This window comes from Notamacropus eugenii, chromosome 3 (genome assembly GCF_028372415.1).
Source record: "Notamacropus eugenii isolate mMacEug1 chromosome 3, mMacEug1.pri_v2, whole genome shotgun sequence".
NCBI classification, from domain to species: domain Eukaryota; kingdom Metazoa; phylum Chordata; class Mammalia; order Diprotodontia; family Macropodidae; genus Notamacropus; species Notamacropus eugenii.
In genome coordinates, this window is record NC_092874.1 from 478,739,174 (window position 1) to 478,758,458 (window position 19,285).

At 45.6% G+C, this 19,285-nt stretch overlaps 1 protein-coding gene across 1 annotated transcript; it reads left to right on the plus strand.

Moving 5' to 3' along the window:
* Nucleotides 1–470: 470 nt before the first annotated feature.
* On the plus strand, nt 471–17,358 carry EPDR1 (ependymin related 1). Its single transcript, XM_072599075.1, has 3 exons — nt 471–1,107; nt 13,790–13,998; nt 16,500–17,358. The coding sequence occupies exons 1-3, from the start codon at nt 881–883 to the stop codon at nt 16,688–16,690; spliced, it is 627 nt and encodes a 208-aa protein (XP_072455176.1). The 5' UTR covers nt 471–880; the 3' UTR covers nt 16,691–17,358.
* Nucleotides 17,359–19,285: the final 1,927 nt, after the last annotated feature.

Genomic DNA, 19,285 nt, shown 5'->3' on the forward strand with positions numbered 1-19,285 from the left:
CTAGTAAGAGTTACAGCCAGAGCCAGGAATCCAACTCCAATCTCTCCAGACTGCAGGCCCGGACTTTACTGGGTCAAGTCCATGCTCTACCACTGCAACGTCCAGTTGCTTGTCCTTCCCGGAAACCCTCTAGTTCTTAATCTGAAAAATGAGGGGCCCGAGTCAGAGAATCGCTAAGGTCGTTACCAGCTCATCCTAACGTGAAGTTAAGGGCGCTTTCTCTCCCTCCGTGCGGAACCTGGCTCCCCACTTGGTGTCCAGAGGGATGCCAAGATGCCCCTTGGAGTTTTGGGGGGAGACTGAGTGGCAGTTCTGGGCAGCTGGTCCTGTCTCCAGCATTTACTGCCGCAGCCCCGCCCGGCTGGTGTTGCAGTCCTCCCGCATTTGCCCGAGTTCTCCCTCCTCCCCCCGCCCGCACGTCCACTCTGCGGATGCCCATTGGGCTGCGACGGGCACGTTTGCCTCTGCATTTCCTGTTGGCAGCAGAGAGGCGGCGGGGGGAAGGAAGCCGCAGTCTCAGCCGGAGCCGGAGCGGGAGGGAGCCAGCTGCGAGCTCCCTGCCGCAGTGTCCCCCAGCCAGCTCCCTGCGCACGGGGAAGCCGGAGCCGAGGTCGCGGCTCTCTCCAGACCCGACTGGACCTCCGTCCCTCCCTCCCCCGGCAAGTGCACCGACCGGCTAGGGGAGGGAGGGGACGGCGGCGAGAGAGCCACTGCCCTTTCCCGCGTTTCCTTCCCCAGCCCTGCCCTGCCCTGCCCTGCCCTGCCCTGGGCTGTCCAGTCCAGCGCTGTCCAGCCCAGCCCAGTCGTGCCCCGTCCTTGGCCACCCTGCTCCCCAGCCCGCGCCTTTCCACCTGCGCTGTCCCCTGTGGCACAGAGAGGGATGCGCGCTGCGCTTCTAGTGGCTTGGCTACTGGGTAGCCTCTGCAGCTGGGCGCTGGCTGTCGGGGATCCTGGGCCGCCATGCCAAGCTCCGCAGCAGTGGGAAGGACGTCAGGTGCGCTACGACCACAGCAGCGGCCGCAACACCCGCGCCCTGCTCTCCTACGATGCCCTCCAGCAGCGCGTCCGCCTGCTGGAGGAGAGGAAGGCTCTCATCCCTTGCAAGAAGTAAGTGCCAGGGTCTCAGGCAGGGGACTAGGGGGACTGGGGTGCAGGGAGGGAAGGCTTCGATGGTGGGGAGAAACGAGGTGGGGGCTATGGTTAGGCGGGGACTCACTGCGGCAAGGCTGGGGGTGAACCATAGCTAGGCAGGGAGGCTGGGGGGTGCACTGCAGTATGGGAGGGGGCTCATTGGAGAGCACCGCAAGGAGAAGAGCGGGGGAGCACTGCGGCTTTGGGAAGGAGGTCAATGCGGAGAGGGGCATGGAGAGGAAGCGAGGGGCGCACTGCGGCAGGGCGGGGTGCGTTGAGGGTGTGGGGTGGGGTTCATTGAGGGACATGTCAGAGAGGGGGGCGGGGGGCGCACTGCAGCAAGGCAGGGAGGCGGGGTAGGGGCGCAATGCGGCAAGGAGAGGAGGTGGAGGAGGGGTGTACTGCGGCAAGGCAGGGGGAGCGCACTGCGGCAAAAAGGGAGGGGGGGCGCACTGCGGCAAGGCGGGGAGGGGGGCGCACTGCAGTAAGGCGGGGAGGCGGGGGCGCACTGCGGCAAGGCAGAGTAATGCACTGCGTAAGGCAGGACGGTGGAGGGAGCGCTGCAGTGGGGGGGGGGGGAGAGTCGTTGCACGGGGTGTGCGGGAGAGCACTTTGGGGTTCGGAAAGGCTGGGGATGGAAGTAGCACTTCCTGGTACGAGGAGGAGGTTGAGGGGATGCATTACTAGTGCACTTCAGGCTGTGGAATCGGGGTGCATTGCGGAGGCGGGAGGCCGGAGTGGGGACCGGGGACCGGGGAGGTTGAGGGTGTGGGGTTGCGGGAGGATGGGTGGAAAGGTGGGGGGAGGACCTCTGCACCTGGGCTAGCTTCTTGTCTGTCTGTAACTTTTCTTTTCGGGGAGCGGGGGCTGAGGAGGGGTATAGGGGACGCCTCTTCTTTTCCACGTCAGATCCCACTAAGAAAGGACCGGACTCCCCTCCTCTTTAACGTTCGGGGAGATGATTAAAGTCGGGGAAGGGCGGGGCCAGGGAAGAGGAGAGAATCAAATGAAAGTGTGCGCAGAAATTTCTTTGGTTGGGGTGGGACCTATCTTTCACCAGTCCCACTCATTACCCTGCCCCCATGTTGCGGCTCCTGGTGACTCAGGTTTTCTTTGATGACAAGCTTTGTCCTCTTTCTGCCAGCCTGCAGCATCTGCCAGACTGGGTGGGGCGGCAGCACCTCCCTCTGCAGGGGATGCGTAGTATTGTCTGCCAGGATTGCTAGGATGAGAATTCCAGGCTCTGCAGACCACCCTTTCCCCGCCCGGCACCTTGCCTCAGTAGAACTGGGGCGATGGTGTACTTTCTTTAGAGCAGTCAACGCTTCCTACCCCTGCCTTTTCCAGGCTGCCCCTGGCTCTTCTATTTATGTCCCTGGGAAGGCCTCCTGGAAAATTTTCTGGGATGGCTTCAGGTAGTGAGGCATTAGGCCGGCTCCGCTGCAGCCTGGCACAAGGCCAAGTTATAGCTGCACTGTCCCCAGGGCAGGGAAACATCCAGATGAGAGGCCAGTCAGTCCGAGCGCATTATAGTCCTCTGTTCTGGGCCCAGGGGACACCTGAAGATCGGTGGGGGGTGGGGTCGAGGGGACACAGGAGAAATTAGGGAGCAGAAGCCATCTGCTAAGGGAGACAAAGGAACTCGAGAAGCTTGGCAAAACACCGTTTACAAAAGACGCCATCGTTGATAAGGTAATGCTGGGTGGGGCGGGAATAGGGTTGGTGAGGGAGGGACCTCCTGGATTGCGAGTTGGCCACCATTTTACAGGAATCCCAGAGGGGTTAAACAGAGCTGACATTTATTTCCCCTTCATGCCTGGACACATTACCTCATTTGATTTCTGCAACATAGATGCTATGAACATCCCCATTTTGCAAATTCAGAAACTGGAATCTGACAGATATTAAGAAACTTCTCCAGGGCTACACAGGCAGACTTTGAACCCAGGTCTTCCTGAATCTAAGTTTAGTCCTCTTTTCTGTAGATTAGGTTGCTTGTGGGCACTTGGATTCAGGTTCTTAGACTCCAAATCCAGCCTTTTGAGTGGATCTTGAAGGCACTGACTGGGAGAGAAGAGAGATCAAATCATTGTAGACTGGAAGGAGAAATATAGTCCAGGCAGTTGAATTGCCCTTAGCCAAGGACTGATAAGAAGTATGTAGCATCCTGAGCCTTGGTTTACAGAATATGGAATTCTTAGAGCTGGGTGGGGCCTCAACCCTCATCTACCCCATACCTGGAAGGAAACCCTTCTCTACCAAATGATAATTAATCCTCTCTCTTCCAGACTCTCAAGGAGTGAGAAGGCACCCTTCTACCCACTCCATTTTTGGGTCTCTTCATTAATAAGGAGATTTTCTTTCCCTCTACCCTAAATTGGCCCCTTAACAACTTCCACTACTGCTTCTAGTTTTGCCCTCTGGGCAAAACAAGGCAGAACAAAGTTAGTTCTTCCACATTAAGTACTTGAAGATCTGTCCATTGGATCTGCCCAGCCTGAGTCCAGTTATCTCCAGGTTAAACATCTCCAGTTCCTTTTATTGGTCCCCTTTTGAAGAGGTCATTTGCCACCTGAGCCAGTCTCCCCTGGAAAGGGTCTTCTATTGATCACCTCTTCAGGAGGGCTGAGTGAATTATTCAGGGGTGGGGGGTGGGGTCTGACCAGAGCAGAGTCCTGAGCCACTGCCTCTCCTTAGCCCTGAAAACTAGGAGACCCCTAATGCAGCCCAAGATTGCATCACCTTTTTGGACAAAGAGGCATCACCCTGCTGACTGACATTGAGTTTGCAGTTCACTAAACTCCTCAAGTCTTTTCCAGACACACTGCTTTCTAATCAGGCCTTCCCATCCCTTTCTTGGGAATCTGTTTTTGGACCCAAATATAAGTTTTTCACTTGTCCTAATTGAATTTCATTGAATTTGATTCCCCTAAGTGCTTGAGCCCGTTAACATCTTACCTGAAGCAGAGCTGAAGTGTGGTGGGTAGGGATTAAAAGAATTTAATTTGGAGAGGGGGAGAAGACAGTGATAGAAGCCTTAAAATGCCAGGAGGAGCCTGAGTTTAGTGTAACAGGAGACAGAGAGCCATGATAAGCTCTTGGGTGTTATTAGAATTTGAGTCGTTCTGTCAGCAGGCATCACTGAGCTCCTGAGTGCCTTGCTTGCTCTCAAAGGCTTCATGATTTATCTGGGAGGTAAGCTTTTGGGGCATGAAATAGGAGACAACACTGATTGGTAATGAGGTTTTTATTGTATGGTACAGATTGACTCCAAATGTTTATAGGGTTCTGAGAAGACAGAATAGATCCATGAGGACTAGGGAAAGCAAGGAAGACTTCAGGGAAAAAGAGGGCATTGAAAGCCAGGCAAAGGCGGGAGGGAGGGGCACTAGGGAGGAAGACATTGTAGGCTTGGAGAGTTACATGAGAGAAGACACAGCACATAGAATGGAGCAGGTCCTGGAATGATGAAAGGATCAGTTTAGTAAGAAGGGAGGGAAAAAGCTGGGGAGCGACAGAAAAAAAGTTCAGGGGGAGGAGATTAGATGATATGGCAGGAAGAAAGGAGTTTTTGAAGGATTTTTGACGAGATAAGATGGAATCCTGAGAGGCAAGGGGATAGGGTATATAGTGTGCTAGACTTGGAGTCAAGAAGATCTGAGTTCAAATCTTGCTTCTGACATTAACTAGCTTTGGGACCTTGGGGAAGTGACCTAACCTTTCTGAGCCTCAGTTTCCTCATCTAAAATAATAGCTAATATTTATATAACATTTCACATCATCTAACGGGGTCCTCACAAAGACCCTACGAGGTAGATGTGATTATTATTTCCATTTCGCAGATGAGAAAACTGAGCCTCATAGAGGTTAGGTCCCTTGCCCAGGTTCATGTAGTTAGTACATTTCTGAGGGAGGTTTCAAACACTTCTTTCTAGGCTCCATGCCCAATCCTCTGACATACTGCCTCCCAGCTGTAAAATGGGGGCCAGTCATAGCCCACACGTAGTTGTGAAGTTCAAATGAGAGAGACAATATGTTTGGTACAGCACATTATGAACTTAAAAAAAAAACACTTAAAAAACTACATAAATAACAATTATTATTTTTCATTTTAGATATTTTTATTCCTGCCTTTAAAAGAAATCCTGCCCCCCCTGCACACCTTGAGTCTTCCCTTGAAACAAAGAGGGTGGGGTGGGGCCACCAAAACGAATTGGCATGTTGACTCTATTGGCCAGTATGTGTAGGCAGTGCTGCTTGCCCGGGACATGTCCCCTCCAGTCTCAGGCTGTGCTAGCCAGCAGAATTAGATCCTCTACCTCACACCCCTGGGAAGAGAAATGACCAACAGATCCAGCCATTTCCGGAAGAGATTTCTAATCTGAACCCCTAAAAACAAACAAAAATGTTCTGTAAAGTGACACTGGGGAGATCTCAGCATACTTTATTTTTTAACTTAGAAAATTTTAAAAACATTCTTTGTTTTTAAATTTTGAGTTCCAAACTTTGTCCCTCCCTTTGGTCCCTCCCTTACCCACTGAGAAAGCAAACGATATGATATCAATTATAGACGTGAAATCAGACCTCAGCATTTTTATGTCAGAGACGCAGTGAAGGCGCAGTCAGCACTGAGAAGTCATCGGGGAATTTTACTGTTTGACATCTTCAGGACCCGAGGCTCAATGAGTGCTGGTTGGGTCCAGAGGGGAAGGTCCATACAATATTTCCATTCTAACAAGATTATAGCAATTACTTAGATGCTAGCAAACCACTTTTGAGTATAGTTCTTGGCATTGTCCCCACTGGGAGCTGAAGCTGACTGTGAGAATGTGGTGGTGAACTGAGACTGCCTAGATTAATCCTTTCTCTTCCAGAAAGACCCGGGTTCTTTGGTGAACAATCATGGGTGTTCAGTGTTAACTGAAAGGAAAAACAAGACAAAACAAAACAAAAAACCCTCCAGGAAGCCAGTAGATGATTGGCCTGTGATGATGGGGCAGCATGAATTAAAAACAAAAATCAAACAGAAAACTGAGCTCTAGGATTCTGTGATCTTTTTTCTTAAAAACCCTAGTGGGGTTTATGTCCAGTTTCTCAGGCTGTTTAATAGTGAATAGCACTCTTCCTTGGTATGGGATGAAAGGACCCTGTACTATCCCAGATTTAGACCCGTAGGGACATTGGAGGCTATCTAGTCCACCCTTTTATTTTGTAGGTGAGATGGGTGAGGCCCCAGAAATGAAGAAACTTGCCCAAAGTCACCCAGGAAGTAAGGCAGAGCCTTGGTTCCAACCAGGTGTCCCATTTCCACATTCTCTTTACTTCTCCCTGTTTACTTTGCCTTCTTTCTGAGTGAGGTACCCATTTTCTGGCTCTGATTTTGATCTTCATCCACATGCTGGAGCCATTATGTGCCCAAGGCTCCTTTGATTCCAGATTGACAGAAGGGATCACCCTCCTGACCCCCCTCTCTGATGGGGCAAGGGGTGTCCTCCAACTCCAAGACAAGTGCCCTTTCTACTGTATCATAATAGTAGTATCTCAGTGGTTACTGGGTAATTGAGTATTAGAATTGGGATTGCAACCCTGGGCCCTTCTAAGTCTAAGCCCAGGGTTCTTTTAAAAAAATCTTCCCTTGATGCTTTAAAAAAAATCAGTTGTCCCTCAGTGCCCCCTTAAACAACTCCCTTGTAACTAATAGAAGAGCTTATTTATGCAAAACAATGCAGTACATCAGCCATATCCAAAAACGTACGCCTCCTTTTGCATGTGTAGCCATGCTCCCTCTAATAGCTAGGGACACAGGCAGGACAAGTGAATTCATGGAGGGTCGAACTGCAGAGAAGGCCTTGAGCCTCTAAAAGACTTTGGAAATGCTCTGCCCCTTTTGCAAGGTCCCGGAAAGCTTTGTGCTTCACGCGCTGTGACAGCTCAGGGAGGCTTCCTGCGCAAAAGCTTCCTGGCATTTAGATGCAGCCATTGTTGACCCTCATGAAAAAAACAAAACAAAACAAAACAAAACAGGCATTTAGCTGCTCAGAGGCTGCATAAAAAACCCCAGTGGCTGTTTGAACAAGGTACCAAGTTGCCTCTTGGTTTTTGATAGTGAATTGAAAAGATTGAAAAGTACATTTGCGAGTTGGCTCGGTTTTTTTTTTTTAACTTCATGATTTTCCTTTAAATGGTTTGGAAAAATACCACCATTTGTTGCTGTGGAATAATCAAGCCTTTCCTGGCTCTGTATTCCCTGAGATGGAAAATATTAAACCACTTTATAAGCCTTCAAGATAATGCTGCCCACTAGAGTGGGAGCAGAGGTGCTAGATAGCTGATGCTCGTTTTGTTTTGGGGTTCTCTGTCCTTCTTGGCCTCTTATTTTAACTTAAACATGTGAAACAAGGTGGGTTCAGAGGAAAAGTTTCAATTAGTACCTTGAATGAATGAAGAAAAAGTATTAAGCACTTACTGTGTGCCAAGCCCTGTGCTAAGTCCTAGGGTTACAAGTAGAAAAGTTGAGGAGTTCACATTCTGATGAGAGATGTGACATATGGAAGGTTTCAGCCACAAGTGAGAGGGAAAGGTCCCTTGGTCCTTAGGGTTCCTTAGGATGTCAAGATAAATGTTAAGGCAATTGTCTCTTTTTAAATGTCATTTCCACTGATTTGCCAATATCCATCTCTGTTGTTGAGACATCTGGTAGTGTCTAGGATTTTGGTAGTCTGGGTCTTCAGGAGCTGTGGGGGCTGCAGTATCTCCAGGTGCAGTTGCCAGGTGGCACCTCCATAGGAATGATGCTTATATCTGCCTGGAAGCAGGGCTGATAGTGCCACTAATCCCAGCCTGCCCCGTGGCAGTTTACCAGAGGCTCCTATTAGTGTTAATGGAGATAGTGGGACCATATCAGTACAAATGTTGTTCCTCCTAGTAATGGCTGTTTGGGGTAAGTGTGCCGGCCTGGGAAGGGTGGGAGAATGGTTTGCTGTTCCTAGGGTCCTTGGGCTCAGGGTCCTGATCTTTCTCAATTAACCACGAATGAGAAGGGAAGTAGAGGTTGAAGTGAGTTCTTTGACCTCATCCATGCTGCCTCCTGTCTCTCTCTCAGACATATATGGCACAAGGCCATGTGGGTTAATACATTCAGCTTCTGGCTTACTATAGGGTGTAGACATACCATAAGAGAATATGGCTCAGTGGTTTAGCAATAATTTTAAAGGAGATTTATTGATTCATATCTTTGATATGTTAAAAGAAAGTGTGCACAGTGGCTGGATTTGTATGGTGAACTTTTGGGAGGATATGGACTAGGGGCCCACAGGATGGGCAGGCAAGGGGGTGGGTTTGATTTGCATCCTCAGTGGGAACTTCCAAATGGAGAAGATTATGTCTCCATTTAAGTAGCTGAATATGCAATTAGCCACTGTGGGTGGAATGATAAGAATAATGCCAGCTAGCAGTTATGGAGCTTTAGGGTTTTCAAGGTAGCCTACGTATGATTTAATCCTCCCAACAAATCTCTAAGGTAGGTGCTATTATCATTCCCATTTAATATATGAAGAAACTGAGGCATGGTTGTGCAGTAAATCACTGAGGCAGGATTTGACTTCTGGACTTTCTGACTCCACTTACCAGTCCACTTAGGTTGCATTACTTAAAAGAAAAATCAAATTCTTAATATTGGAAGGTGGTTCAGTGACTTCCTAAGTCCAAATGTCTAAGCTAATCTGAATCCAGAGTTCCTCCTCCCTCTAATTCAGTGCTTTCTTAAAGCTGTACCACAACAAATTCCTTGCCTTGATCCAATTTACTCTTTGATGAGAGAGCTAAGACAAATCACAAAACTAACATTTGTTGAATCGAACTCGTCTGAGTCAAAGTAGACTTTGATAACAGCACAAGGAAGGGGCAGCCAAGGAGTTCTTCAAGGTCAAAGAAAGGGAAAGAATTTACAAGTGAGAGAACCAACCCTCTTATAGCCCTTCAAGGTATTTGAAGTGTTTTGCATCCATCTCATTGGAGAATCACAGCAATTGTGTCAGTTCTTTAGGTATCATGCTCATCTTACAGATGGGGAAACTGAGTTTCAGAGAGTTAAGCACCTGGAAAAGTGTCTTACACATAATCGGCTCTTAATAAATGCTTCTTGATTGTTTGGTTGACTCACCAAGCTACTAAATACTAGATTTGGGATTTGAACTCTGGTCTTCCTGACTCCCCTCATTCTTTTCCACCAGGTTTTCTAGTTGGGAAAATAAGGGGAGGATGGTGTTGAGCTCAGCAGAATTCTATCAGGTGGAAATGGGGTTGGGGGAGAGAGCATTGTAGGCTTAAGGAAGCACATGAACAAAGGTATGTGTGTTGTGGTTGGGGAAGTGTAGGTCATTCAGTTTATGTGGGGCATAGGGTTTGTACAATGTCACGCTAAGGCCTCATGAGTAGGATTTGGGAGGGTGTTTTTGCCCTGAAAAAATGTCTGCTCCCTGGTTCTCATTGTCAGTGTTCTGCATATGAAAACATATCTTTGGCCAATGCTTTCAGAATTCTTGGCCATTATTATATCTCAACTCATATAAGAATTGAGGAGGCTGGTCATTTCAGAGATCTCAAAACTGAACTTGGAATCATCATTTGGATTTGGGTTGCTAGGCACAGGGTCCAACAGGAAGCCACCTGTATTGTCAGAGCTGACATGGATGCAGAGAATGTGTTTGTGCCTCAGACCATTATTCTGAAGATTTCTTTTTCCTTCATTCCTCATCCTGACTCCAGGGTGTTACCCCAGCTTCAAGTGCATCAGGAGGGGCAAATGGCCTCAGCTCAAGGCTTCCTCTGGAGAGTTCCAGAGTAGGGACTGACCAGATATTGGAGCCAGGCATTACTAATCTATTGGGTTTCATTTTAAACAAATAAGGGCATCCAGATTCTCCCACAAAAGCCAAAGTCCTTTTGCAATCCGACTAATATTTCTTCTGGACTCCTGTCTTCTAAGTTGTCCTATTTTGAAGGATTGAGTTAGTTGCACAGAGAGCAGAGAGACCTGCATCCCCATGAAATAAACTACCCCTTCAGTTACTTATGTCTTCATGGACATCTTTAATAACCAATAAGTATTCATTAGGTGCTTACTGTGTGCCAGACACCATACAAGGTTCTGGGGATACTGATACAATAAATTATTGAGCTCCTCTTAAGGAACTCATGTTTTATACTGCAAGACAACATGTACACAAATAAGTAAATGCAGAGAAAACACAAAAACAGTCATGAAGTGAAATATCCTTGAGGGGAAACACACAAGTCTTGGTGGTGCTTGTGCTTCATCTTGAAGAAAGAGAGTGGGTCTCCGTGGTGCAGGTGAGACAGGAGTTCATTCCAGGCATGAGGCAAAGTCTTGGTGAAGCCCAGAGCCAGGCATTTGGTTGGGAATCATAGCACATGGGGAGGAAACCACGTCTCATGAAGCTGGAGAGACAGCTTGGGAAGAGGCTATAATGGGCTTTAAAAGCCCAAAAGAAGAGTTGATATTTTATTCTAGAGGCAATAGGGGCAGAATACAGTTGGAACTATCATTTCCCTATTCTTGGAAATGGTTTCTGTCTTAATGCATCCCATACTTGCATTAGCTTTCTTGGCTGCTTCCTCATTGATAACTCATGTCAGGCTTGGAATCCACTTTAATGCCCCAGTTTTTTTCCACCAAACAACTCCTTTATTACCATGCTCCTTCCATCTTATACTTGCAGAGCTGATTTTTTTAATACCCAAGACTTTACATTTATCCCTAGGGAATATCAAGTTACGAGATTCAGGCCAGTCTTTTTTGATCTTGCCTCTGTTGTCTTGTGTGTTAGGCAGCCCTCCCCACTCCCACTGGTGTCATCAGGCAGTATAATGAGCATGCCACCTACAGCTTCATCCTAAGCTTTGAGAAAAATGGTAACTGGCATAGGGCCAAGCACAGTCCCCTGAGGTATTCATGTCGACAGTGATCTATTAATGACTATCTTGGACTCTAGATATCCCACAGGTTGCCAATCTATCTGATTCTATTATCTAATCCATCTTTCTCCATTTTCTTCATAGAAATAGTATGAGATTCTTTATCAAAATCTTTGCTAAACTCTCTTTAATCTATACCCACAACATTCTCCTCACTTGTTAGTTTACTTATCGTGTCAAAAAGCAGAAATGAGGTCAGTTTGGCATGGCCTTTTCCTGTCGAAGCCAGGTTGGCTCTTTGGAATCACAACTTCCCTTTATGGATATTCACCAATCAACTCTTTAATGAATCAGTCTAGAGTTTTCCTAGCCACGTACATCAAGCTAACTGGTCTGCAGTTTGCAGATTCTGTTCTTTTTCCTTTTTTGAAAATTGGGACATTATTTGCCCTTCTCCAAGCTCCTAGTCCTCTTCCCCTTTTCCTTGATCCTTCATATGTCACTGACAATGGCTCAGGGATCACCTCTGTCATTTCTAGCAGAACTTGAGGATGCATTAAATCTGTCAAGGTCAGCTAAGTGTTCCCTAACTACTTACCAACTCATTTATTTTGAACCTCAACTCTCTATTAGTCATTTTTGTCCTCTTATTTCCCCTGTAAACATCAGTTTCTCTTGAGAAAACAGAAGTTAAATAAGAATTCAAGTTTCTCCCCACTTTTATCAGTTATCACCATCTCATACACCCCAAGCTGTGATCCTCTTTTTCCTCTCCCCTTGCCTTGTGGTCCTTAGTTTTTCTCCTGACACTGTTTTATTTACAAGACAGTGCAGCAGCCAATGTCTCAGGCAGAGTCCCTGTATTCAAAGAATTTCCATTTTTGGGGAAAAACAACATGAAGCCACAAAAAATAGACACAAAACATAATACACATATATTATATATACAGTGGTGATTAGCAAAGCTTTATATAGAAGTAGAGTTCTGGAGGAAATAAGGGATTAGAAATGGTGTGGGGGTGGCATTCTGGGCATGGAGTGCAGAGGCAGGAAACTGGAGTGTCCTGGGTGATGAAGAACAAAGGAGAGCTGTGCTTTGAGAAAGCACGTCTGGCTTTTATCCAATGGTGTCTCTCTGGAGACACTGGTTTTTATCAAATAGTGCATATTAAGGAGCCACCAGACTATGATCAGTAGAGAAAGACAAATAAGTAGAAATCTCCTGTTATTTCTCATATTGCCTATTGGTCAGTGTTGTTTGCAATATGTTCCCATGAGCCTCTGGTAGGCAGTTTTGATCCACCCGGAGTAATCTGAAGTAACCTTTGCCCATGCACGAAAGTACCAGGCTCTCATTTTAGACCAACGCTATTTATAATTCTCATCTTTTGAAATTACTGTCTTGGAGTAAAAAATAAATATGCCACTCGTGGGTTGGCTTTTTTTTTAGCCATACCTTTTTCTTAATAATATCCTTTCAACCTTTCCTGTAAAAATAAATACATTTTTAGTTTGGCTGCTGCTTTATTGCAAGTTCTATCTTTGGAGATCAGTAGTTTGAGAACAGCAGACTGCTAACTGACATCCTGTAGCAGATAGCCATTTACAAGGGAACAGTTTACTTGGGGAGATGGTGATAAGTACAGTGGCTAATGAGAAAAGCATTCACCCGAAGTTGTTCATGGCAGATAATACCTTATTATGTTACAAACTCCCCACCTCTGCCTCTCAGCATACTTGTCTGTTTAAGCGAAAGCATTTCTTAAATGTATGGGAGCTCTCTTTGTCTTTTTTTGGGGAGTGGAGGCAGAGATAAGGGATGGTGGTTGTGAATTTTGGTGTAGGGAATTCCCAGTCAGGAAATTCCCTTTACCAATACAAGTTGATACCAATTCTATAATGTCATCATTTTAGAGGATTGCCTAGAAAAGACTTGAGAAAATGCAACTCCCTTTCTCCTTTGCAGTGATGGATGACTATGGATGGAGAGTATTGCATAAATTGGCAAACACAGATGATGTGTTGGTCGATTGGACTTTACTCTCTATTTATCCATTCACTCATTCAACAAGCATTTATTATGTGCTAGATTCTGTGATAGGGGCTGGAATTTAGGATCCCTTTCCCCACAGGAATCCTGTAATAAACATGGGATCACACATTGAGATCTTGAAGGGGCTTTTGAGGTCATTGGGTCCAATACCTACATTTTACAGATGAGAAACTGAGGTCCAGAGAGACACTGTGATTTAGCCCAGGTCCTACAGGGAATGAAGCAAGAACCAGGATTTGGACTTGTCTTCTGAAGCCACATTTCCACTGTATTTTGATGTGGGGCTTAGACTCATAAAAACTTTATAGTTCATAGCACAGCTGCACTGTTGTCTTATGTACTTATATAATTTTTTCCAACTCCCTCATTTTACAGATGAGAAAACTGAGGCACAGAGAGAAGAGGTGAGAATGAGAGTTCATTAGGAACAGGAATGGTTTCATGTTTGTCCTTATATCTTCACTGCCCTGTGAAGTGACTGGCACATAGAAAAAAATTAATAAATTCTTGTTGATTGAGTGATTGGGGCAGGGGCAGAAACTATCTTGGTAGGGCAGAATTACTTAATTTTGTTCCTCTTTTAAAAGCCCATTTATGTCAAAGGTCTTTGCATTTTAAACATATGAGTCAAAAAACCTTGATCATCATTTATTTTGGCTTATTTTTCAGGTTTTTTGAATATATTTTCCTCTATCAAGATGCAGTGATGTTTCAGATTGACCAGGCCACCAAGCTGTGCTCCAAGATTGCCTTGACTGACCAATGGGATCCTTTGGATATCCCCCAAAATTCAACTTATGAAGACCAGTATTACATCGGGGGCCCTCAGGACCAGATAATGGTACAAGAATGGTCAGACAGGAAGCCAGCCCGGAAATGTAAGTGGACATCTTTTGGGCCTTGATTCCATTGATTTCAGTTCAAGAACTGGACAGACACTGAGGCATTAGGCCCTGTTCCAATAAACCTGGCAAGGTCCAGATTGTAACTTTTCCAAGAAGGGTGATTCTTAGGGAATTTTGAAGGACCCCTACATTATGTTTCCTACTTAGAAACCCTGTAGGGCTTGGCATTCAGCTCAGAGCATCATGATGTAACCAACTGCTTCTGACCATTTCTGGTGGAGATTCCAAAAGGGTTGAATGAGGCCAGGTGGGGAACTAGGCTGAGCCAACATTTGTGCAAAGGATTGTGCCAGTCAACCAGGACAAATGGAACTTGACTTATTGCAAAATAAATACTTGTGAATTGGGAAAAGTAAAAAGCACATCTTTTAGACCCTTAGTAATATGTACATTAAAATAATTAAAATGGGAAAGGGAACCTTATCGTTGCATTTGAGAATTCTAGTTACTGGTATACTCCTCTGCCACCACCTCCTCCTCCTCTTCCTCTAACCCCCCAGGGGTTTGGGGTGGGCAGCACAGAGACAAGAGGGAAGCCTCTAATGCTATGACTCTCCATGGTTGTTTGTCAGCTTGCTTTGGGGTGAGGTTCCTTGTAACTCTGAGGGCTCTGTTGGTCCAACTGCTCTTTTCTCCTGTACCCAAGGGTGGTGTTCGAGAGGGGATGATACTACTATAAAATGTATACAATTTGTTAAAAAAAAAAAAAGGAACAGCTAGGTGATGAAGTGGATAGAGCACTGGCCTTGAAGTCCAAATCTGACATCAGATACTTGACACTTAATGGATGTGTAACCCTGGACCAGTCACTTAATCCCAATTGCCTCAAACTCCGCCCCCCCCAAACCCAAATCAAAACAAAACAACCCATTACTATTACTACTACTACCATCACCACTACTACCATTACTATTACTACTACTACCATCACCACTACTACCATTACTATTACTACTACTACCATCACCACCACCACCACTGCTACTACTAATGATGAGGAGGAAGATGATGAGAGTAACGATAGCTAGCATTTATATGGTGCTTTAAAGCACTTTAAAGATATTTCATTTGATCCTTATCACAACCCTGGGAGGTTACTATAATCCTCATCTACAGATGAGAAAGCTGAGGCAGATAGATAACATGTGAATTGATCAAGTTACATAACTAGGAAGTCTCTGATGCTGGATTAGAACTCAGGTTTTTCCAACTCCAGGGTCAGCTCTCTATCCATTGTGCCATCTAACTGCCTCATATGATAGTTGAATTGAATAATATTCTTCTGGAGAATTAGAAACTTAATGGATACCTGGGATTACCAGTCATAAGTACTGGAATTTGTGAGTGATATTAATGTGGTACAAATCAATCAGTAAACATTTATGAGGTACCTACGAGGTGCCAGACATTGTGCTAAATCAGTTTTATTCATTTATGCACCTCATCCAACATGTCATTTTTGCCTCCCATGTGCCAGGCATAGGTTATTCAGTGATAAACATGAAATTGTCCCTATCCTTAAGGAGATTCTATTTTAGGGAAGAGGGATAAATGGAACACAATATAAGTGGTCAAAACATAAACTTACTAAATATAGAGCATTTCAAAAAATCTTAGTGCAGTTTTAAGCCATCAAAACTTACTAAGTTTTGGGACACCCAGTAAAGGCTATTTTGGGAGAGAATTGGTAGCATTGGGTGGGAGTGGGGCAGGGATTTGGAGAAGGCTCATGTTGGAGGTGGTATCAGAGCTGAGTTTTGAAGGAAATGAGAACTTCTAAGAGGCAAAAGTGAAGTAATTCATTCCAGGTGTGAGGGACAGTCTCTTCAAAGGCATGGAGATGAGATATGGAGTATCATGGGAAAGGAACAGCAAGAATGCTGACTCCCCGCTGGGTCCTTCAGCTGGACTCTTCTGAAGTCAAAGGGAATCGTATGGATTTGAACTCAGGCCACCTGCTACTAGCAACTCTCTCCTAAAGTATTTTTACTGTGTGTCCCAAAAGCCTTAGAAAGCTTTGATAGCTTAGAACTGCACTCAGATTTTTGAGAGGCCCTGTATTTACTACGTTTATATTTTGTATACACTTATATTGTGTTTCACCCCCCTGAGGGCAGGGATTAAATGGGATTTGGTGAACACATTCATGTTCTGCCTATATCTCCATGAACTTCCTTCAAATTCTCTCTCAACTTTCAGTCATCTGCATAGAAGAATCCTATTTTAAAAAATCATTTTCTATCTCAAAATTGCCTCAAGTGCCTTTGGTCACTTACCAGCATTCATTTGTCTGCCTCCTTTGACTTTCTCTGCAGTTGACTCACCCTTCATACGTTATTCCCTATACCGCACACCACAGTATAATTCATGGAAATGACAATACTTTCTGCTTTCTTGCCAATGTTCTTTCCCCTGTTATTCTTTAAAAATATCAAAGCCATGATCTCATGTTTGTATTTCCTTCCCTCTTATAGATGAAACATGGGTTGGCGTCTATACTGTCAAGGATTGTTACCCAGTCCAAGAAACCTACACCAAGAACTACAGCGTCACCTTCTCTACTCGCTTCTTTGATATCCAGCTTGGCATTCAAGATCCCTCTGTTTTTACTCCACCAAGCACTTGTGAGAGAGCCCAGACAAGGAGGATGAGTGATGCCTGCTGACATGAGCTGCCCATAGGCTGAAAAATCGCAGTAACTACTGACCTGTTGAGAAAACTACTGACATACACTGAAAGTTGATTGTGGCTTTTTGGGCTCTCAGAGCCTCCATGAGATAGCAAATTCTAGTGTTGCTTGTATAAATGCCATTAGGTAAATGGTGCCAGCTGCTGCTTTTCCCCCCCTTACTTAAGACTTAAACTGTGTTTCTACAGGTAAACTGAAATAAAAGGGGAGTAATTATGCAGGTATGCATGATAAAAAAAATACATCCTGGCTAATTTTGGTTAAAAACCATCTGGTTTTGACTTGAATTACCTGGATCATTCAGCTCATTTTCATTTTTCTCTTCCTGTTTAGACATAGTTTCGGTTGATGTGCTTGCTGGCTGTTCCTAGAAGTTTCTGGATAATAGCCTCAGAAATAGAAAATGCTTGTCCTTGTGATGACTATTCTGTTAAAATGTGCTTGATTTTTCAGGCTAAAGAGAGAGGGAAAGGTCAGTTGGCTTGGCTCGCCCAACAGATTGCTAGCCTGTCCTGTGTTATGTTTGTGGTCATTGGGGGGTTTGCCCATGAGTTCTATTGAATAGCTAAATGGCCAATGGAACATGGCATATCCAAGACATCTCATTCCATACTCATTCAACCATTAAATACATTACATGCTCATTGTGCTTTTATATTTTCTTGTCATTCAGGAAGTCGCCGCTCTGTTGTTTCCCTTTGCTCTCTCCTCTCCACACTCGTTTCCCATTCACAGAAGTTCATTCATTCAACAGCCATTTATTGATCACCTCCTCTGTGTCACACACTGTGATAGGTGCTCAGGCTACAAAAGATGAAAATGAAGTTGTCCCTATTCTCAAAGATCTGATATTCTATTGGGGGTTGGGGGAAGATTCTCACACAGAGCTGTTCCATAAAACTAAGATAGTCTGAGAGTGTCTACTGGAGTCTAGGTGAGGTCCTGCTCAAAGGTGGTGAAAAGAATAGATGACCTTCCACAAGCCTGTACAGCTTTGAAATTATGGTTTTCCAGGATGAACAGATTGGTGTTATGCCTTTAGAAGGAAATCAAAGATTCAGGTACCAACCAAAGGATTCTTATATTAGTAATCCTTAGTGAAACATTTCAGTCCATAGAATGGGAAACTCTGCAGTTAGTGAACATATGAGACATTGGTTTGGATATTTCCTATAAAAGAGGATCAATCAGTGCCCACAGCAATGACCGAATTGTTCAAGTAATATAGCTGTACAGGACATGCACAGATATCCCCTACGTGCTCCAAACTGACTGTGAGGGAGCTTTGGGGCTGACCTCCGGCCCCATATGACTTGGAGGGCGGTTAGGTAAAGGGTTTGGTATTTGAGATGATGAAGAGTCCCCTTGAGCTGCTCAGGCAAGAGAGCTCCTGACAGAGTGGTTATACAAAAGGGATTACCCTCTCCCCTTCTTCCTTTCTTGATGGAGACTCCCCAGGTATGACCATGACATGATTCCATTGAGAGCTCAGTGTCATGGTGACCCCACTGCCACTCTCCCACGGTCAAACAGAGGCAGGTGGGGAATATCTGTGCATGTTCTGCATAACTCATGTTCCATTAGATACCAGTGGCAACCTGAATGCTCAGGTGGGCTTATACAAAATAGGTATGCTTTTGGGAAACTTCTCTCTGATAACTTTGCTATGTCTCGTGTTTTGCCTTTACCCAAATGGTGTCTGTCTGTCTCTTCCTGTGAATACCCGAATTTTGTATATTCCTGGCTTTCCCCCAGTGGAACTTGAGTAAGCTCACATTCAGGCAACCAAAGCTACTAAGAGCATTTTGGACTTAAAATGCACTTCTCACAAGCAGAAAGGGACATAGAGGAAAGTCCGCTCTGCGTCTAGTAGCGAGGTGATACGGCCGCTCTCCTTCCTTCCTAAAGGGGTCAGCCGGAGCTGTCCACACATAAACAAACTCAGAACACCAATAGGGAAAGTCTCAATGGTGTGAATGGATTTCTACAGCTTCAGTGAAGACAGCATCGCCTCTCACCTCCTGCCTGGATTCCCACGCAGCTTCTGTTTGCTCGCTCGGGCTTCTGTCTGCTCACTCCGCCTCTGTCTCAGCTTTAGTCCTGCTCCTGATGCTCCTGCTCCAGCTGCCGCCGCCGCTCCTGCCGCCGCTCCGGCCGATGTTGCTTCTGCTGCCAGCCTCTGCCCTTGCTGCCGCTGCTACCGCCGCTACTGCCGCTGTTGCTGCTGCTGCTTCTGCTTCCGCCGCTGCTTCTGCTTCTGCCGCCGCCGCTGCTTCTGCCGCCGCTACTGCTTCTGCTTGCTACTGTGAGCTTGGAGGCCTCTCCTTCTTCTCTCTGCACCTCCTTTCTTCTGGCACCCAGCAATCTCTGCTCTCTTCTAATCAACACCTCCACCTTGAACCCATGGCAACATGGGAAAGTGAGTCTCAGTCCTCTCCTCTGTTTCATGTGTGTTACATTGTATTCCCCGTTTAACAATTTACAGTCCCTTCAAGTTACAGCTGGTGCATATATATAGGCTTTTAGATAGTTATTCTACACATCTGTTTTATTACATATAGCAAAAGAGAT

Bases quoted from the DNA above. Each gene is read 5' to 3' on its own strand.
- EPDR1 (XM_072599075.1), top strand. From the start codon at position 881: ATGCGCGCTGCGCTTCTAGTGGCTTGGCTACTGGGTAGCCTCTGCAGC. The intron at 1,108-13,789 runs GTAAGTGCCAGG...CTTATTTTTCAG, and splicing joins GCTCTCATCCCTTGCAAGAA to GTTTTTTGAATATATTTTCC. The intron at 13,999-16,499 runs GTAAGTGGACAT...TCCCTCTTATAG, and splicing joins CAGGAAGCCAGCCCGGAAAT to ATGAAACATGGGTTGGCGTC.